Source organism: Micromys minutus (assembly GCF_963924665.1).
Source record: "Micromys minutus genome assembly, chromosome: 30".
NCBI classification, from domain to species: domain Eukaryota; kingdom Metazoa; phylum Chordata; class Mammalia; order Rodentia; family Muridae; genus Micromys; species Micromys minutus.
The window spans coordinates 3205288-3222089 of record NC_137965.1 but is presented as its reverse complement, the minus strand read 5'-3'; the positions used below and the strand labels follow the sequence as shown (position 1 = coordinate 3222089).

The following is a 16802-nucleotide window of genomic DNA, read 5'->3' as shown; positions in this document are numbered from 1 at the left end:
TGGAACTGATTTTATTCTAGACCTTAAGTGCTCTTAGATCCCTTGACTGAGACAAAGATGAGCTAGCTCTGACCCTAGACCCTGCTGATCTTAATCAGTGAAAAGTAACTGGGATAGAACTATAGAAATTTGGACGATTAGAGATGTTGCACAGAGTTTCCTGATAGGAGGAACAGATAAAATACACACTTTCCTTCAATTCAGACATGGTTATTTTAAACACAAATCAAGTAATGACAACGGACTTTCTGATTTTCTTTTTGTTTTTTAACGTCAGGAGTATTGGCTTTAAAAATCAGCGATCTGGAAACAATGTTTTAGCACCCGGCTCCTGATAGGGCACTTTCCCTGAGCAGCATATTACGGCCGTCATCCTTACAATTAACATGCTGGAACTGGAGTCCTCCTCAAGTTTTATGACCTTGAGTCCTAGTAAGAGGATTCTGGAAGATTTACTACTATTCAAGATAAACCATATTCAGATGTTAAAATATGACATATTGGAACCCGATGCTGTGAAATTCCCGAGTCTGCTCTGACCATAGCACCTCCCATTCTCCCAAGAAATATAGACTCATATGCGCTGCTGCTACTGTACTGGCTTGAAAAATGACAAGGTAGAAAACTTACTGGATCCTCTGGCTTTTTGATTGGATATATCCAACTGTCTTATCATATGGTTTAGTGAGCCAGTAAACTTTTTTTTTCTTTTTCTTTCTTTCTTTCTTTTTTTTTTTTTTTTTTGGAGTTGTTTTAGAAACAAATACTCATATTGCTGTGTTATCTTTTGGGGGAATAGAAAAATAGTCGCATTTTATTCCGAATATGCATTCAGCAATCTTGTGTGGGGGAGGTTCTAGTTACAAAGATTGAAACCAAGCTCCGTGAATACACAAGAAGGGTTCTCCTACTGAGCTGTACCTTCAGCTCCAAGTCTGAGGCATTAGCTATCTATTGAAGTGAAAATTTTATTCTTAGACCATGTCCCGATCATTGTGGGAACTCCAAGAAACAGTAACATTCTAAAAGATGTTTTTAGGGTTGTTTTATTGAACGTGCATGGTTGTTTTGCTGTATGCGCATCTGTACACCGCATGCATTCCTGGTACCCAGAGTTACAGACGGTTGTGAGCTGCCCTTATGGGTTCTGGGGATCAAATGTGGGTCTCTGGGAGAGTAGCCACTGCTTTTAACTGTGGAGCCATCTCTCTAGACTCTAAGAAAAACTTTAATGCATAGCAGATCTTTCACGGGATTCGTCAGCTCAGACAAGCACAGCTGTCCCCTTGAAGGAGCCAATTCAAGTGGCCATGGCCTGGGCAGACATCACTAATGCCACGTGTCAGTGTGGTAACAGTTTCATGAAGGCTTTTGAGTGAAATTATGATTCCTGTTGTGGGGAGGGGCACGTGTCCTGCAGCAAGCACAGAGAAGGAGGTGAGCGCCTTTACCCACTGAGCCATCAGGCCAGCCCTTCATGACATTGTTATAGTCACAGGACAAAGAAAATCATACACCAAGACTTGTTTGTCTCTCGCAGCCAAATACATTGGTAGGTGAGTGACGCCAACTGAGGACATCTCTTCTCGCCTCAGATGCTACCTGGTGACATTCTTAGCCTTTGTGTTGGCAGAAGTTAGAGGGCTCTTTGTCCATCCAAAGAGACTTACTAGATTTTGACATTAGACTGTTGGGTGATACAGCTAATTAGAGCACCAGAATAGCCCGAGATAATACTGTAGCTCTCTGTAGTCAACTTCAGAGAATGCTGACACAGCCACACACACGCACACCCCCCCGCAATCCCAGCCCACTGATTAAATATATGACAAAGAAATCATTTATGAGGTATAGACATTGGAGGTAAATACCAGGCGCTGTCCTGGTCTCACTGGTGACTTCCCTTCATCCAGACGCTACCCGTGGTTTATTAAGACCGTGTGTCTGCATAGTCTGGACAGACTCCCTGTGCTTTCAGAGCTGGTGGGGGTAGAGTGCTGACGGTAAGTGTACTCACCCACCTCTGCTCTGAGCTACCAAAGGCTACTCTGTGTCTGGGGTTAGAAGGCCTAGTTCTGGCTGTCCCTCTGTCCTGGTAAGGCTAACCTCCTCCTTCTTGTTCTTTGTCCCACACTCAGTCTTAACCACGTTCACCTTCAGTTCTTTCTCCAAGAAGTAGAAGCCAACTTCCCTTCTTGGATGTTACATTTCCCCGAAGCCTCTACTTCCCATGTATCAACCCATTACTTTTTCAAATTAGGACCTTATTATAAAAATTTGGTTTTTTTTTTTTCCAAAAGATTTTTCTATGTTATATATGTGAGTACAATCGCTGTCTTCAGACATACCAGAAGAAGGCATCGGATCCCATGACAGATGGTTGTGAGCCACCATGTGGTTGCTGGGAATTGAACTCAGGACCTCTGGAAGAGCAGTCAGTGTGCTCTTAACCACTGAGCCATCTCTCCAGCCCTAAATTTACAGTTTTTATCTACTGTCTTGTATAGACGTCATAACATAGGCTCTGTGGTCTAGGGTGTTTTTGTTCACTGTGGAAATCTCTGCATGAGACAGTGCTTGGCAGGGGGTAGATTCTTAAGAACTGTAGATGCTGAAATAGTAGGTACTCAGAGCAGGGATGCTGTGCCCTGATAATCCTACCTAAGAGGAAGGAAAACTGTCTTGGAGGCTGGTGATTTCCTGGCACTATGATCTGCTTCTTTGGCAATCACTTCTCTTGTGCATCTGTAAACTTTTACTTATTCTTCTTTCAAAAGGGCCTAGTCTGATATTTTTGTACCATGTGGGGTACAGTAGGACCTATGAATGCATGAGGTCTAGCTTCTTTATTTAGACTCTAAAGCCTAGAAGGGAAGGAAAAATGTATAGCAATGAAGACAGAGACGATTACAGTGACCTGGGAATAGAAGGCAGCTGTCAGGAGAAACAAGTCCTGAGGGGACAGAGACACCACTGTAATACTGACAAATTCACGGTAGCACAGGGGTGGCGGAGTGGTGGATGGGTGCATTGTGTAGTCAGGAGAGAAGTCTTTGTGCAGATGACATTTTGCTTGTGGTTCTGAAGGCTGGGAAATCCAAGATCCAGTCAGGGTGAGTGATCCAAAAGCAGAGAGAGGCTAGGGAAGCACCTGTACCACACTTCCTCTCCGGCACAGTGGTGCCAGTCTGAGAGCAAAGCCCCCACAAGCGAAGCCCCCGTGACTCTCTCCCAGTTCCCAGCTCCCGGGCTGTGACTGGCAGTTAAGTTGCAGCATGGGTTTGGCGGGACACTGGAGATGATGTAATCTCCCCTTCTAAGCAACAGAGCTATGTATGGTATTATTCCTAGGGGAGAAAATGAGTTCTGAGGTCCCAATGTGTGTCCCACCACATGCAGCGTGCTGCATTCTCGCCTCTTTAAGTCTTCATGTGTAACGTGTGAGCATTCTGCTCCTGGTCTCTTGGAGCAGTGACACAGGAAGTCCCTTCCTCCAAGGAGGCATAATTGACATTGTCATTACTGCTAGGACTTCTGTGAGTTGTCCTAACTTTTCCTATCCGAAGGACCTGGAGATGAACTCTGTGTTAAGACTTCAGGGCTGTCACGGCAATAGATTATAAAACTGGGTGGCTTAAAATAACAGCAAAAAAAAAAAAAAAAAAAAAAAAAAGTTTTGTCTCACGGGTCTAAAGACGGAAAGTTCACAAGTAAACTGGAGGTAAAGGCATGATCCCTCCATCCTCTCTGGGAGAATTTCTTTGCCTCTCCGGCTTCTGTGGCACCTGCTAGCTCCAAACTCTTGCCTCTAGCTTCATGTGGCTGTTTCCCCTTGTGTCTTCAGAGAGTCTTCCCGTTAGCACTTCTTATAGGGACATTAGTCCCAGTCACTACACGACACTCTATACAACCTCATTTTAACCTGTGTCTATCTGGAAGGATTTCATTTCCACGGAAGGATGTGAGCAACTGGGCTGAAGACACCATACTTTCAGAACAGAAAGCCTCCATCTTTTCCTGTGCCGTGATATTTTACAATGTATTTTGTGATAAGCTACAATGTATTTTGTGATAAGTTACAATGTGTTTTGTGATAAGTTACAATGTATTTGCTATATACCTGACATACATTTACTTTTCTAGAGTAAAACCACTTTTAATTTTGAAGCTTTGTGTCAAGTAAAATTAATTAGACATATAATCTTTTTTTTTATAAATCTGAGAGTTAAATTATTTTGACTGATTATGTTTTGGTCTGAGGGGTGTTAGAAAGGCCCCAGCCACTGACAGTGAAAGGACCCCACTAGGAGTGTCTTGGATTCTTAGGAAAAGAAGTGCTCACAACTTTGTGGTGTTTTGGTAAAAATGTAGCTAAAATGGCTTTTTAAAAAAACAGAATTTAATAACTTTACAGTGAAGCAAATCTAGCTATGCAGTTACTTCCTGACTTTTAGTAATAGATCATTAGAGATTATATGTGAATTCCAACAGCAGTGGGTAAGGGTGGGGGTGGGTACTGTTCTACACACCCTCTCTATGGAGGCTCTGTGGAAGTCCTCGTACCCTGGAGTCCAGCACAGCTCCCAAGCCGACAGAGGAATGGAAAGTATTTGGACAGATTGGAATTTGAGTTCCTAAGAGTCACACACTGCTTTCTAGACATCACACATCGTAAGCTATGTGGAAAGTCTGTCCGGATACCAAGCAGCTGCTTGACTACGATAATGCATACTCTTAATAACAATCAGTCACCCTTTATGGAAACAAAAGGGTTGGTCTTTATTGAAGTTGCAAGCTGCTTGTCAGAAGGCTCTGCTTCGTTTTTTTTAGACGGAGCGGAAATAAGGACATGCTGAGAGAGGCAAGAACGAATCTGGAGATGAAACTCAGTGCCCTTCTTCCACCATTACCAGTTTCCTGCCTCTGCCAGAGGTGGGGCTACATCTCCCGTTTTTTTTGAAGTTAGATCTAGTTATCTGGCTTGTTCCTTCCAACAACACCGGCGTAGGCGGAGCTGCTATAACTTCTGTGCAAATTAACCAGTGGGAGAAACTTCAGAATCTCCTCCAAGTGCCCAGGAAGGTTGGAGCTCTGTCTGCCCTGACTTTAAGTGGGGACGAAGACCAGACGTAGGTAGTCTTGGCCCTGTGAGGGAAGTATAGCTAGTCTCTTGTCAAAGTTGTTGTGTTAAGTCACTGAGAACCTGGAACTACTCGTAGCTACAGAACTGAATATCTTCTAGTTCCTAGTGGCTGCTCAAGTAGATTTAGAAGCAGTAACCTCAGAAAGAAGTTCCCGCAGTAGTGCCCAGAGAGAAATAAACTTTGAAAATAGCTCTTGAAAACTTTCTGTAAGGATGATGGCTCAGCGCCTACTGCTCCTCCAGAGGCCCCGAGTTCAATTCCCAGCAACCACATGGTGGCTCACAGCCATCTGTAATGTAATCTGGTGCCTTCTTCTGGTGTGTCTGAAGACAGCAACGCTGTGCTCATATACATAAAATAAATAAATAAATAAATAAATATTTTATTTATTTATAACTATACTATAACAGATTATTTTTTACATTTTATGTGGGATGTGTGTATGCGTGTGTGTGTGTGTGTGTGTGTGTGTGTGTGTGTGTGTGTGTGCCCTGAGAATTCCAGGTGTCCTTTACTACCAATGTCCACCTAATTCTTTGAGAGATCTCTGACTGAACTTGAAGCTAAGCATGCATGCATAGTCATACATGCATGCATGTGTGTCCAGGGAATAGAAATGCAGGTCCTCTCTCTGGTGTAGAAAGTATTCTTACCTATTGAACACGCCCCTGCTTCCTTCCCTGTCCCTTCTGCTCTGAGACAGCTTCCACTGAAGCTGGAGCTCACTGGCTGAACCGTACTTCCTTCTGTCTGCTTCCCCAGTACTAGGATTACAGGGGTGCGTGTGCTTTTTACATTTGTGCCAGGGATCCAGTCTCACGTGGTACCTCCTTCCCTCCTCCTTACAGTAGATTCTATTGCCATTTCTAAGTTAAATTCACTCGATGGTTAGATGGCTGTCTTGTTTTATGACCTTGCTCTTTCTTTCTAAAAAAAATTGGCTTACTGGAAACATTGATGCTTGTTTCTTATGCTAAAGAGCTTATTTTCCTTCATGAAAGGAAAGAAGGGAAATTTCGGAGTTGGGCAAGCAGAGGCCTCAACAGCGATCCTTATCTAAGCAGTCCTTCCAGGACAATAGCTCACTTTTAGCCTTCATTTCTATCCCAAAAGCCTGTGCTAAACGCGGGCCTGCGGTTCCATTTAGGATCTTGTTTCTGTCTTGGCGTTGGTGTGACCGGACTGTAAATTACGAACTGTGTGGCGGTTACCTGGCTCTCGTGGTGGAGGGGCCTTTGTGTATCTGTGGTGCTTTGATCTACTCCTGTCTCGTTTTGCACTCAATACATCCAGTTTTAATGAAAAGGCCATGGTTTTAGAGGCCAAGGTCTATTTCAAGCTGATAAAGGAAATTCTCCTAAATGTCCCCTAGAGTTGGAATAAGTGACAGTAAAATTTTGTCAGTTTGCTTCATTTTAGAAATTGGATTTCATGATTTATCATGGACGGGTGGCTGCTCTGGAAATATTTGGGGCTTTTAAGATTTAACATGTACCAATCACTTTAGCTGTGTTTAATACTATTGGCCGTTTCTCTAAAGAGTAATAAGTAATATCACCCTTAGAATTGGGCTCGTCCAAGAGTCCATACTTCCTAGGGAAAAAATTTTATGTTTCAAATATTATAATACATAAAACAAAAATTAAAGTTTTCTTCCTTTCCTATTTCTTTTCTTCCTCCTTCTTCCTCTTCTTCCTCCTTTTCTTCTTTCTCTCCTCTTCCTCCTCCCCCTTTTCTCTTCTTCCTCTTTCTCCTCCTCCCTCCTCCTCTTTCTTTTATTTTTTCTTTTTTTTGGGGGGGGAGGGCATGGCTTATCTGTGGAGTCCCAGGTTGGCTGTGAACATTTATCCTTGCTTCCACCCTCTGAGTGCAGGTGTGGCTACCATTCAGACCTTCACATGCCTAATTAGTGTGCCCAGAAAAGAAGATTGTGACCAAGAGTTTAGTTTAAAGGCTTTGGCTTCCCATATTTGTCAAGTTTTTGACTGCCTGCGTTGCATATGTAGCTGTAGATGCTAATGGTTTATAGTGGCCATGTTTGTTCCAGCCCTTAGAAGACTCAGTGTGACAGAGACGGTTGAAACAGTTTATTTCTGGGACTAAAGGAAAGTGAATTTAATAGCAAAAATTAAGTACTGAACACACTGGGTTGTGCTAAAATATGGTATTTAAAACTATTGAATTGAGTCTTACTGCTTTTAACCCTCCAATAAGGTAGATATCAAAAAGAAAACCAAATCCAATATTTAAGAATCCCAGTAACCTTTGGAGAATCCCATTTGGAAACTTCCCTGCGTGTTTCCTGTGACATCACCTCAGTAGAATGAGGACATAGGTCATTTGAATTTACCTTAGAGACAGTGATAACTGTTCGGGAATTGTTAACATGTTCTTTTGTATGGGGCTAGATCATGAGTGAAGTTTCATTTACACATACGTGACAAATAAATGCATAAGTAAATGTAATTTTAAAAGTTGTTTGGTTCTCAGAAGTTTCAGGCACTTGAAGATCGCTCTTCAGAGTATGTTAAAATGGCTGCCAGCCCATCTCTTACTTAGCTTTCTCACGATGTTCATTTTCTGTTTACCTCGACACGTTTCTAATACCTTCATGACTATTGTATAGACACGTTTTGTTGTTGTTGTTGTATTTTGTCTTGTTAATTCAGATTCACAGTTCTGAATTAGAGACCTCCTCCATCCACTCCACTGCAATAAAGTATGAGGACTTTTAGACTCTGTTTAAAAACAACAACAAGAGCCTCATATTTGTGTCTTCCACAGAAGTGCCTGCCTTCTCTACTGAGGGACAGTCGTAGGTCCAGTGCTACCCAGGTGCCATGGGAAGCCATTAGTTTGGTGCCTTCAGGTGTAAGGTTTTAAAAAGTCCTGTAAAGAGAAACATTCAGAACAGATTTTTTCCCCCTGCTTTAGAAAGTTGGGTTTTAAGGGAACCACATTACAGCTCCTCTTGATTGGAAGTTGCTCCTTCAATGAGTCTGGCCAGCAGCAGAAAAGGACCTGGTGCTTTGAGAGGCCCCCACTGACTTTTCCACCCACTAGCCCAGATGATGAGAGTCCCCCTGTAGTGGCTTCCCTTTGCAAACACAGCCTCCTGCTCCCTAGAGCCTGTGGACCATGCCTCTGTCAGCCATTCCGCTGTGGCCCGGCAGACATCTCAGGCTGGCACGCAGCTTCTTATGAAGTACCCCACAACATAATTGATATTAAAACCAAACTGCAAGCCGAGTGGTGTGGCACCTGCCCGGAATCTCCAGAACTGTGTGTTTCATTTCCAGTGTCCTGGGCTCTCCCCCTACCCCGCCCTGTCTTCCCCTCCCATCTCCATCCCCCAACCCTGCCTTCCTGTAAAGTAAGGGAGATCACAGTTATTATAGGGTTTCCCAATATCACATCTCCTAAGTCCTAGAAGCAAGCAAGGCTTGGCCACCACTTGTGTTTTGGGTTTAGAAAGCTGTTGCAACATAATCGGCAGTTCTTAGAACAATTCTAGTTCAGTAACTAAGGCCCTGGGGTAGAATTCTGAGCTCACCGTGCCCTTGCCTAGCCTACTGAACATGAGTTCTGATAATGCCGGCTTTCAGTTTCCACTAACAGCGTCGCTGACAAGTGTTTCCCGTATTCGCCGCATTCTGAAGCCCCATTTGAAGTGCATTGAAGTAATGTTTAGTGCCTTAACCATCCTTATCTTGAAATTCCGTTTTTCTTGGGATAATATTATAATATTATAATATTAAAAAGTTAAATAAAGAGGATTCATGAGAAATTGTGCCTTCTGATGACTTCTTCCCTTGCTGCCTGTCCCCCCCGCAGAATGTGACAAGCTGAGACGAGATGGCTGCCGAAGTTCTCAGTACTATTCTCAGGGACCCACCTTTGCAGCTAGCTCCAGCCCATGCGATGATTATCAAGAGGAAGATGCAGAAACGGACCGAAAGGTGAGGCCATGTTCAGCATCAGCATCCGCATGGCACCCTGTAGCAGGGGAAAGCTGACAGACTCAGATAAACCATTCTGATTGAGTACTCTCATGCCCTAGGATAATTTCTCGGTTTTGACAAAAGTACCCCGACTCTATGATCTTAGGGGAAATGGTTGGAAGAGCCCGTCAGAAACTCTCAATACTGTCTCTTCAATTTCTCCTCCAATGTAAAACTCTTCTACTTCTTATAAAAAAGAGAGGTGAGTTCAGGACCCAAGCAATGCACAACAGCAATATGTACTCTACATATGTTTTGAGAGGCAGAGATGTCTTTCAGAAGCGTTTTGTTTTTTGTGACCAGGAAGCTCAGTCATCTCTCAAAGAGCTCTGTTGCAGTCAGCGAGACCTCAGCAGTAGTGAAATGCCAAAGACGGCTGCTTCTGACTGGGAGAGTTCTGTGTAGATTGTAGTTTGAGGGATTACAGACATGGCATGGGCTCTGGTGACTGTCCTCCTGATTGTCACATCTTGGTGGATGCAGTGAGAGGAAAAAATGTGCCAGAGAACAGTTCACATCTCATTAACCGATGCCAGGGACTAGCCGGGTGTCTCCAACAAGAACTATCTTGTTCCCTTCAAGAGCACACCCGAAATTTGTCCTCTTAGGCCTAAGCTTGCAAACATGGGCCTCGGAGCTGTAAACCATACATTCAGACCCTAGCAAAAAAAGTAAAAGCTACTATTTCAAAAGTGGTTTATGATCCAGGCCAGATGTATAAGTAATACTTTCTCAAGCTTCCAATTCAGCTGGTGACTTTGTGCACCTTTGGGTTCCTTTTTCTCATGCCATCTGTTATAATACACACAGACATCACAGTGAATACTTCCTCAGTTCTAAATACACACGAAAGAATGAACGTGTGTGGAGATTTTTGTTTTCATTCTCTTTTCATTTTATTAAATGTTGTGGCCAGACAATGGAATTAATTAAAGAAAGTAAGGTTTGGCTCAGAAAGCACATTTTTAAAGATCTATTTTTATTGTTTTACTTTGTCTGCATGTGTGTGTGTGTGTGTGTGTGTGTGTGGTGTGTGTGTATGGCTGGAGTGTGTGGTTTGTGTGTCTGGAGTGTGTGGTCAGTGTGTCTGGAGTGTGTGGTTTGTGTGTCTGGAGTGTGTGGTGTGTGTGTCTAGAATGTGTGGTGTGTGTGTCTAGAATGTGTGGTGTGTGTGTCTGGAGTGTGTGGTAGTCTATAACATGCCGATACTTCAGAGACCACAAAAGTATGCCAACTTTCCATTGCTTTCTTCCTTACCTGGATTTTTAATCACAGAATAGTTTTTTTGTATTTCCTTAAGGATATGTTTACATATTAGCCTAGGGTTTTTTTGTTTTGTTTTGTTTTGTTTTTGCTAAGTAACATGGCTGTTTATTGTTATAGAATGGCTCAGGTAGCCATTTCAAAATGGATCTGTTCTCGAATACCAAAAGCTCCTATTCCTCTCTATTGGTATGAATAAGGAGACTAGAAAAGCAGTGGTGACGTGTACACTGAGACCCATGTGCAGTCAGGTGGACCTCAGCCTTCCACTGGTCGACACAGGAGGAAAAGCCAAAGAGGGGTCCAGAAGCAGTGCCTAGGAATGAGCTGGAAGGGTGTCTAGGAGTGGCCTGGCTGGGTAAGGTGTGAGGATCCAAGTGTGATGGGTCCCTAGATCTTTAGTAGAATGGACACCTGGTTTCTGAGTTCTCATTGGCTGCTTACTCCCTCTGACTGCAGCAAGATTTGGATGCATTTTCACTCCTGGACCAGTGCACTGGCTGGTTTTGTGTCAACTTGACACAAGCTGGACTTATCACAGAGAAAGGAGCCTCATCTGAGGGAATGCCTCCATGAGATCCAGCTGTAAGGCCTTTTCTCAACTAGTGATCAAGGGGGGAGGGCCCAGCCCATTGTGGGTGGAGCCATCCCTGGCCCAGCCCATTGTGGGTGGAGCCATCCCTGACCCAGCCCATTATGGGTGGTGCCATCCCTGGGCTGGTAGACCTGGGTTCTATAAGAAAGCAAGCTGAGCAATGCAGGGGAAGCAAGCCAGTAAGCAACATCCCTCCATGGCCTCTGCATCAGCTCCTGCTTCCTGACCTGCTTGAGTTCCAGTCCTGACTCCCTTTGGTGATGAACAGCAATGTGGAAGTGTAAGCTGAATAAACCCTTTCCTCCCCAACTTGTTTCTTGGTCATGATGTTTTGTGCAGGAACAGAAACCCTGACTAAGACAAGCTGGAACCAGAAAGTGGGACCACAGACCTAGCTCCTCAAGCCTACATGTTCTTTCTTTTCTTTCCATTTTAAAAACTTTAATGCTTATTTATTATTGTGTGTGATGGTGCGTGCGTGCATGCGTGCGTGCGTGCGTGTGTGTGTGTGTGTGTGTGTGTGTGTGTGTGTGAGAGAGAGAGAGAGAGAGATGGTGTGTGTGTATGTGTGGGATGGGGTGTGATGGGGTGTGTGTGTGTGTGTGTGTGTAATCCAGGGACATACGGGGACAGGGACAGGAGTGGCAGTGGTAGAGGTTCTAGATCTGTTTCTGAAGTGTGACCTATGGGATTTGCTGGAGTCAAACACTTGAGGATAAGTCTGTGTTGTTCAACTCAATCCTTCTCAATGCTCATCCCAAGAATTCTTTACATCGCTGTTTCTCATTACTAGGCGGACCTAGCCCAGACCCCATTCTGTACCTTTACCCCTTCCTTCCGTTCCCACGATGTGACTCATCTCCATCTCTGTGTGTTCGTCCAGCTCTGCTGTTTCTGCTGCCAGTTGACCAGCACACACCCCGCCCCCGTCTGGCCCAGGTTTCCTCCTGCTTTGCGTTGTAGCCTCTCTAGCTCATCAGAGCTGAAGAAAGGCACCAGGGCCGCTGTATGTCACCTCTTCCTGCATCTCCAAACCCTGCGCCCCTGTGTCTGGTGCAGCCTCTGAAAAACCAAAGCAATCACAAGGCAAACTGTGTGACTGCTCCGTGTGTGCCTGTTCCTAGATACATTCAACCCTTTCCTGCCACCACCGTGGGTAAACCGTCCTAATCCTTTTCCCTCCCATTATATTCCAAGTGACCAGCTTAGAGCCTGGCATTCGGCAGGCACTCAGTGTCTTCCCAGTGGGACAAATAAAGACAGTCCCTAGGGGACATCAGACGTCCAATCTGCCCCTCCCCCTTTGGCCTAATGAGCCCTTGATTGCATCATAACCACCACTGTGCGAACGCACTGAGTCTTCCCTCGTCTTGAAGGAGCCTTCCTCTGACCTTCATCTCCCTCCAATTCCACCAGAGTTTCCTTCTGTTTCTCCAAAGCGCTGTCTAGACTACGTGTCCCACTGCCTCTGTTCACGGTCTCATGGACGCCCTCTAACCCTCTGTCCTCAGCCCACTACCGAAACCACCCTCGTGTCCAGTAGTCACTTCCATGGTCCCCAAACCAGCGGTTCCCAGAATTCATCTTGCGTTTGACAGCGCTTATGAATCTTAGTGTGTCCCCTTAGCTTTTGTGGCACCACACCCCTTCCTGGCTCCCTCGACCTCCCAGTCAGAGATGTTTTTTCTCCTACAGGTTCAAACCATGCCCTCTGCTCCCCTGGAACAGATTCGAATCCCACGCATGGAAGTTCTCTACATTTCTTTTTAAGACAGGGTCTCGAATTGTAGACCAAGTTCACCTGGAACTTGAAGTGTAGCTCAGGCTGTCTTGAATCCATGACAGTCCCCCTGCTTTGCTCTCTGGGAACTGACAGCGAAGGTGTGTACAACCTCGCCCAGATCTAAATATATAATCCTTTTTGCCTGAACTTAAACATTCGTCTGCTAACTGCCCCAATTTCCCATACCACAGACTTGTCCAAATTTAAGGGGAGTCTCAGAATCCCCTTAAAAACACAACAGAGGCCCAGTCACTACAGGGTTCTCCATCTCAGTGACCCCCACACCACTCCACCAGATGCTTCAGCAAAGGGCACAGGGCACATCGGATCGTTGCCTCTCACTGCCAGAAAATTTCACCACCAGGAGTGGGAATAGGAAAAGGAGAGAGAAAGGATGGGAGGAGGGAGGGAGGGGGAGGGGAGAGAAGGAGGGGGAGGGAGAGAAAGAGTGGGTAAATGAGTTTTACTTGTTGCATGGTATCTTAATTAGTGTTTTCACTGCTTTGTAGAGACACTATGACCAAGGCAACTCTTATAAAGAACATTTACTTGGGGCTGACTTTTAGGTTCAGAGGTTCGGTCCATTATCATCATGGCAGGAAGCATGGTAGCATTCGGGCAGACATGGTGCTGGAGGAGCCGAGAGTTCTACATCTTCATCTGAAGGCAGCCAGAAGACTGTCTTCCAGGCAGCTAGGAAGAGGCTCTCAAAGCCCACCCCCGCAGTGACACACTTCCTACAACAAGGCCACACCGACTTTAAAGGTCACTCCCCGGGTCAAGCATATTCAAACCACCATGAGTGTATAATAGAAAATCTCTCACTTGTTTCTTTCTAAGATATGTTTATTTATTTTAGTTATATGAGGACACTGTAGCTGTCTTCAGACATACCAGAAGAGGACATCAGATCTCATTACAGATGGTTGTGAGCCACCATGTGGTTGCTGGGAATTGAACTCGGGGCCTCTGGAAGAGCAGCCAGTGCTCTAACCACTGGGCCATCTCTCCAGCCTCTCTCTCTCTCTCTCTCTCTCTTTTTTTTCTTCTTTTATTTAAAGCAGAACTGGAAGTAGAACCTAGAACCTTTAACACACTAAGCAAATTGTCTACTTCCCAGCTGAATTCCTGGCACAGACAATTGAAATGGGGGCTAGGGAGAGGGCTCAGAGGGCAAAATGCTCACCGTGCAAATCTGATGAGCTGAGCTCTGTCTCTTGGACCCAAGATGAAAGGAGAGAAGCCAGGCCTGAAGGTTGTTTTTTGGCCTTGCTATGTGTTCTGACCCTGTCAGAATGGGACATAGGAGGATGCGCCAGCATTGCTACTACCGTTGAGTGGAAAGAACCGCCCAGCACCATTAGAAAGGCAGTATAGCCAGCAGGAGCTGCTCGCCCCGCCCCCAGCGACTGCATGCTTGCTTAGCACTCCTGTGAGACCCTGTGCGAAGTACCCGACGGCACAGAACAAACAGAAGTTGCCTCCCATATGATAAACACAATATTTGGGAAGTTTGTGGTCGTATTACTTCTCTTGGCAGATTTAAATATGTATACTTGAAACATTCAGAACCATACAAACTTTGAATTCTTATAAGTAATGCAATTCACTGATTTAGGAAGGTATGAAGTTAATATGTAGAATTGAGCAGCTTTTCTATTTGGGGTAAGAGATGGAATTTTAAAATTACTATAGCAGACAAAAGAACCAAGTTTAGTAAGGCACTAAATTTAGTAAGTTTAGTACGGAACATACATGATCTATACCAGGAGGCTCTAGCATAGTGTGAACGAGCAGAAATATGACATGAAGAAATGTCCTCGGTGCACAAGCACTGTCATTTCTTCCAGAGTGAACTAACTCAGTCAGCTCCATAGAGAAGTGAACGCATTTGCTCTGTTCTGTCTTGGGACAACTGGAAGAGGACCATGGAGGCTGGGTCAAGCATTAGTAGCTATGGTGACTGAAAAACAGAAGAACAAGAGGAAGGGAAACCGCTTGTGCTGATTTGCTGGCAGGCAGGAATCTTGCAGTGTGGACCCTGAATGCATGGGCCAGCAGAACCTGATACACAAACTAGACTATAGCTTAGGAATGGCCTCAATTGTAGAGCCACTGGGGTGATGCTTCACTCCAGATGGGCTCCTGTATGAAAAGAAAAAGATATCGGTCGTGAGAAAATCTAATCTTCTTACACAGGGCACCAGCGTTGTTAAAAGAGGACGGTCCTGGGTTTCGGCATCAATGTTAGGAAAAGGATGAAGAGAGTATGGGGCGGAGGGGGGGTGTATATGGCCCATGGAGGTGCATCGAGGCCTGGGGGCAAGGGAGATGCCTCTGGGGGCCCATGTTGGGAATCCCTTTTCCCCCTAAGGGACCAGCCACACAACAGTATAATGCAGAATAGAGTTTATTCAGGTCATAGGGGAGTTAAGAGGGTGGTAGAGAGAGAGAGAGAGGAATAGAGGAGTAGAGGCCAGCCATGAGCAAGTGGAGAGGGGGGAAGAGGAGGAGTAAAGGTGGGAGAGCAAGAGAGAGGAGGGGGCAAGCAGCCCCCTTTTACAGTGTCAGGTAACTGAGGGGTGGGGTTTACAGAATCCCAACACTGTAATCATAGAAGGAACATAAGGCCCAGCAAAACAAAACTTTACTCTCAACACCAGGCAGAAAAACTTCAGAGCTTGCAGAAGCCATTCTTGAGGGCAAATACCACAGGGAAACCCCTTTTCTGTTTTCTAGGGAGGTTTGGGGCAACAGGGTGAGAAGGGTGAAGAATACAGAAAGTTTACAAGTTAACAAATGGCTTAGGCTTCACAAGGTCAAGCGAGAGCCTCTGGTTTGCAAACATCACACTGTGGGAGCTGTGTCCAAAAGTGAAAATTGTTGACAGGGCAGAGGGCAAGGGGTGATCCTTTAGACACTGTGGGAGCTGTGTCCAAAAGTGAAAATTGTTGACAGGGCAGAGGGCAAGGGGTGATCCTTTAGACAAGAGAACCTGGAGGGCAGGCATTCAGCTTCTTTACTCTGGCTAACTGTGCTAGAATAATTAGCCTTAATTATCCTTGTGGAAAAAACTTGTACCCAGTATAAGCTTTACATTCAGTTTAAGGGATGAGGAAAGGTAATTTGCTAATGAGAGCCACAGGTCCTTGAGAGCGAAAGTGGCAAGGAAAATAAAAAGATTCCTCCCAGTCATCAGTGCTGTGAGCCTAAAAAGCAAGCTAACCTGCCCGAGGGAAGCTGCTGCTAGCAGAGGGGATTTTGAAATTCTAGAAATTCTAGAAAAAGCTTTTATGCCTCAATTGCAAATCAAGAAACAAGTCACTTTGTTCTCGGGTTGACCTTTTTCCTTTCAGCATCCCGTTCGTTCGGTGTGTGTTAGGTTTGAAGGGTGAGCCATTACAGGTGCCAAAATGCTGCCTGCAAGAAGATGGGGGGTTCTGCAGGTGCTGCCTATGAGAGGCTGCATTTGATGGTGAGTTCATTGATTCTGGGAAACACACACAGAGGCCCCATTGTCTTAGAGAAAGGGCACCAGGTGCCAGTTACTCAACCTCTTATATAAAATTTACCCTCGCAGTGATGCGTTGGATTGGAATGTTGGCAATAAATGGCTGGCCTTGGTGGTAGTTACCGAGACTGAAGTTGTCTTTCCTATTTCCTGTTATTTTTTGAACTGGCACCCCGGGGGTGTTTTAGGCTTTGTTAAAGGAAATACTTAAATCAAAGGAAGACTGTGAATTAAACAGCAGGAGCCTCCCTCCTGGCTGTAACTGAGCGGGAGGCTCCTTTGCTCCTCTGCACAGGTTGCAGAGAGCACAGGCCTGGGTGGCTTCCCCACCTGTTCAGGCTGGTTCCTTTGCTTCCTTACTGGAGCTTTGGTTCCTGTAACTGTAAAGAGATAAAAACACATGTGGTTCACAGGGGACAACCCTGGTCCGCAGCTGCTCTCCTGTGTAATTATTAATAGTACTGACCTTGCTTTCAAAAGTATTGGAGTTTTGAGATAGATGATA

The 16802-nt window shown here is 45.0% G+C and overlaps 1 protein-coding gene across 5 annotated transcripts in view; it reads left to right on the top strand.

Annotated features, from left to right (window-relative positions):
- The window catches only part of NHSL1 (NHS like 1), a gene marked incomplete at both ends in the record, with an annotated part of 202397 nt that overhangs the window by 159938 nt on the left and 25657 nt on the right, over positions 1-16802 (top strand). For all 5 annotated transcript variants that reach the window (XM_080941500.1, XM_080941498.1, XM_080941501.1 and 2 more), the window contains one exon: positions 8979-9103. In XM_080941500.1, coding sequence (XP_080797626.1) covers positions 8979-9103 — 125 coding nt within the window. The remainder of the gene's footprint in view (positions 1-8978; positions 9104-16802) is intronic.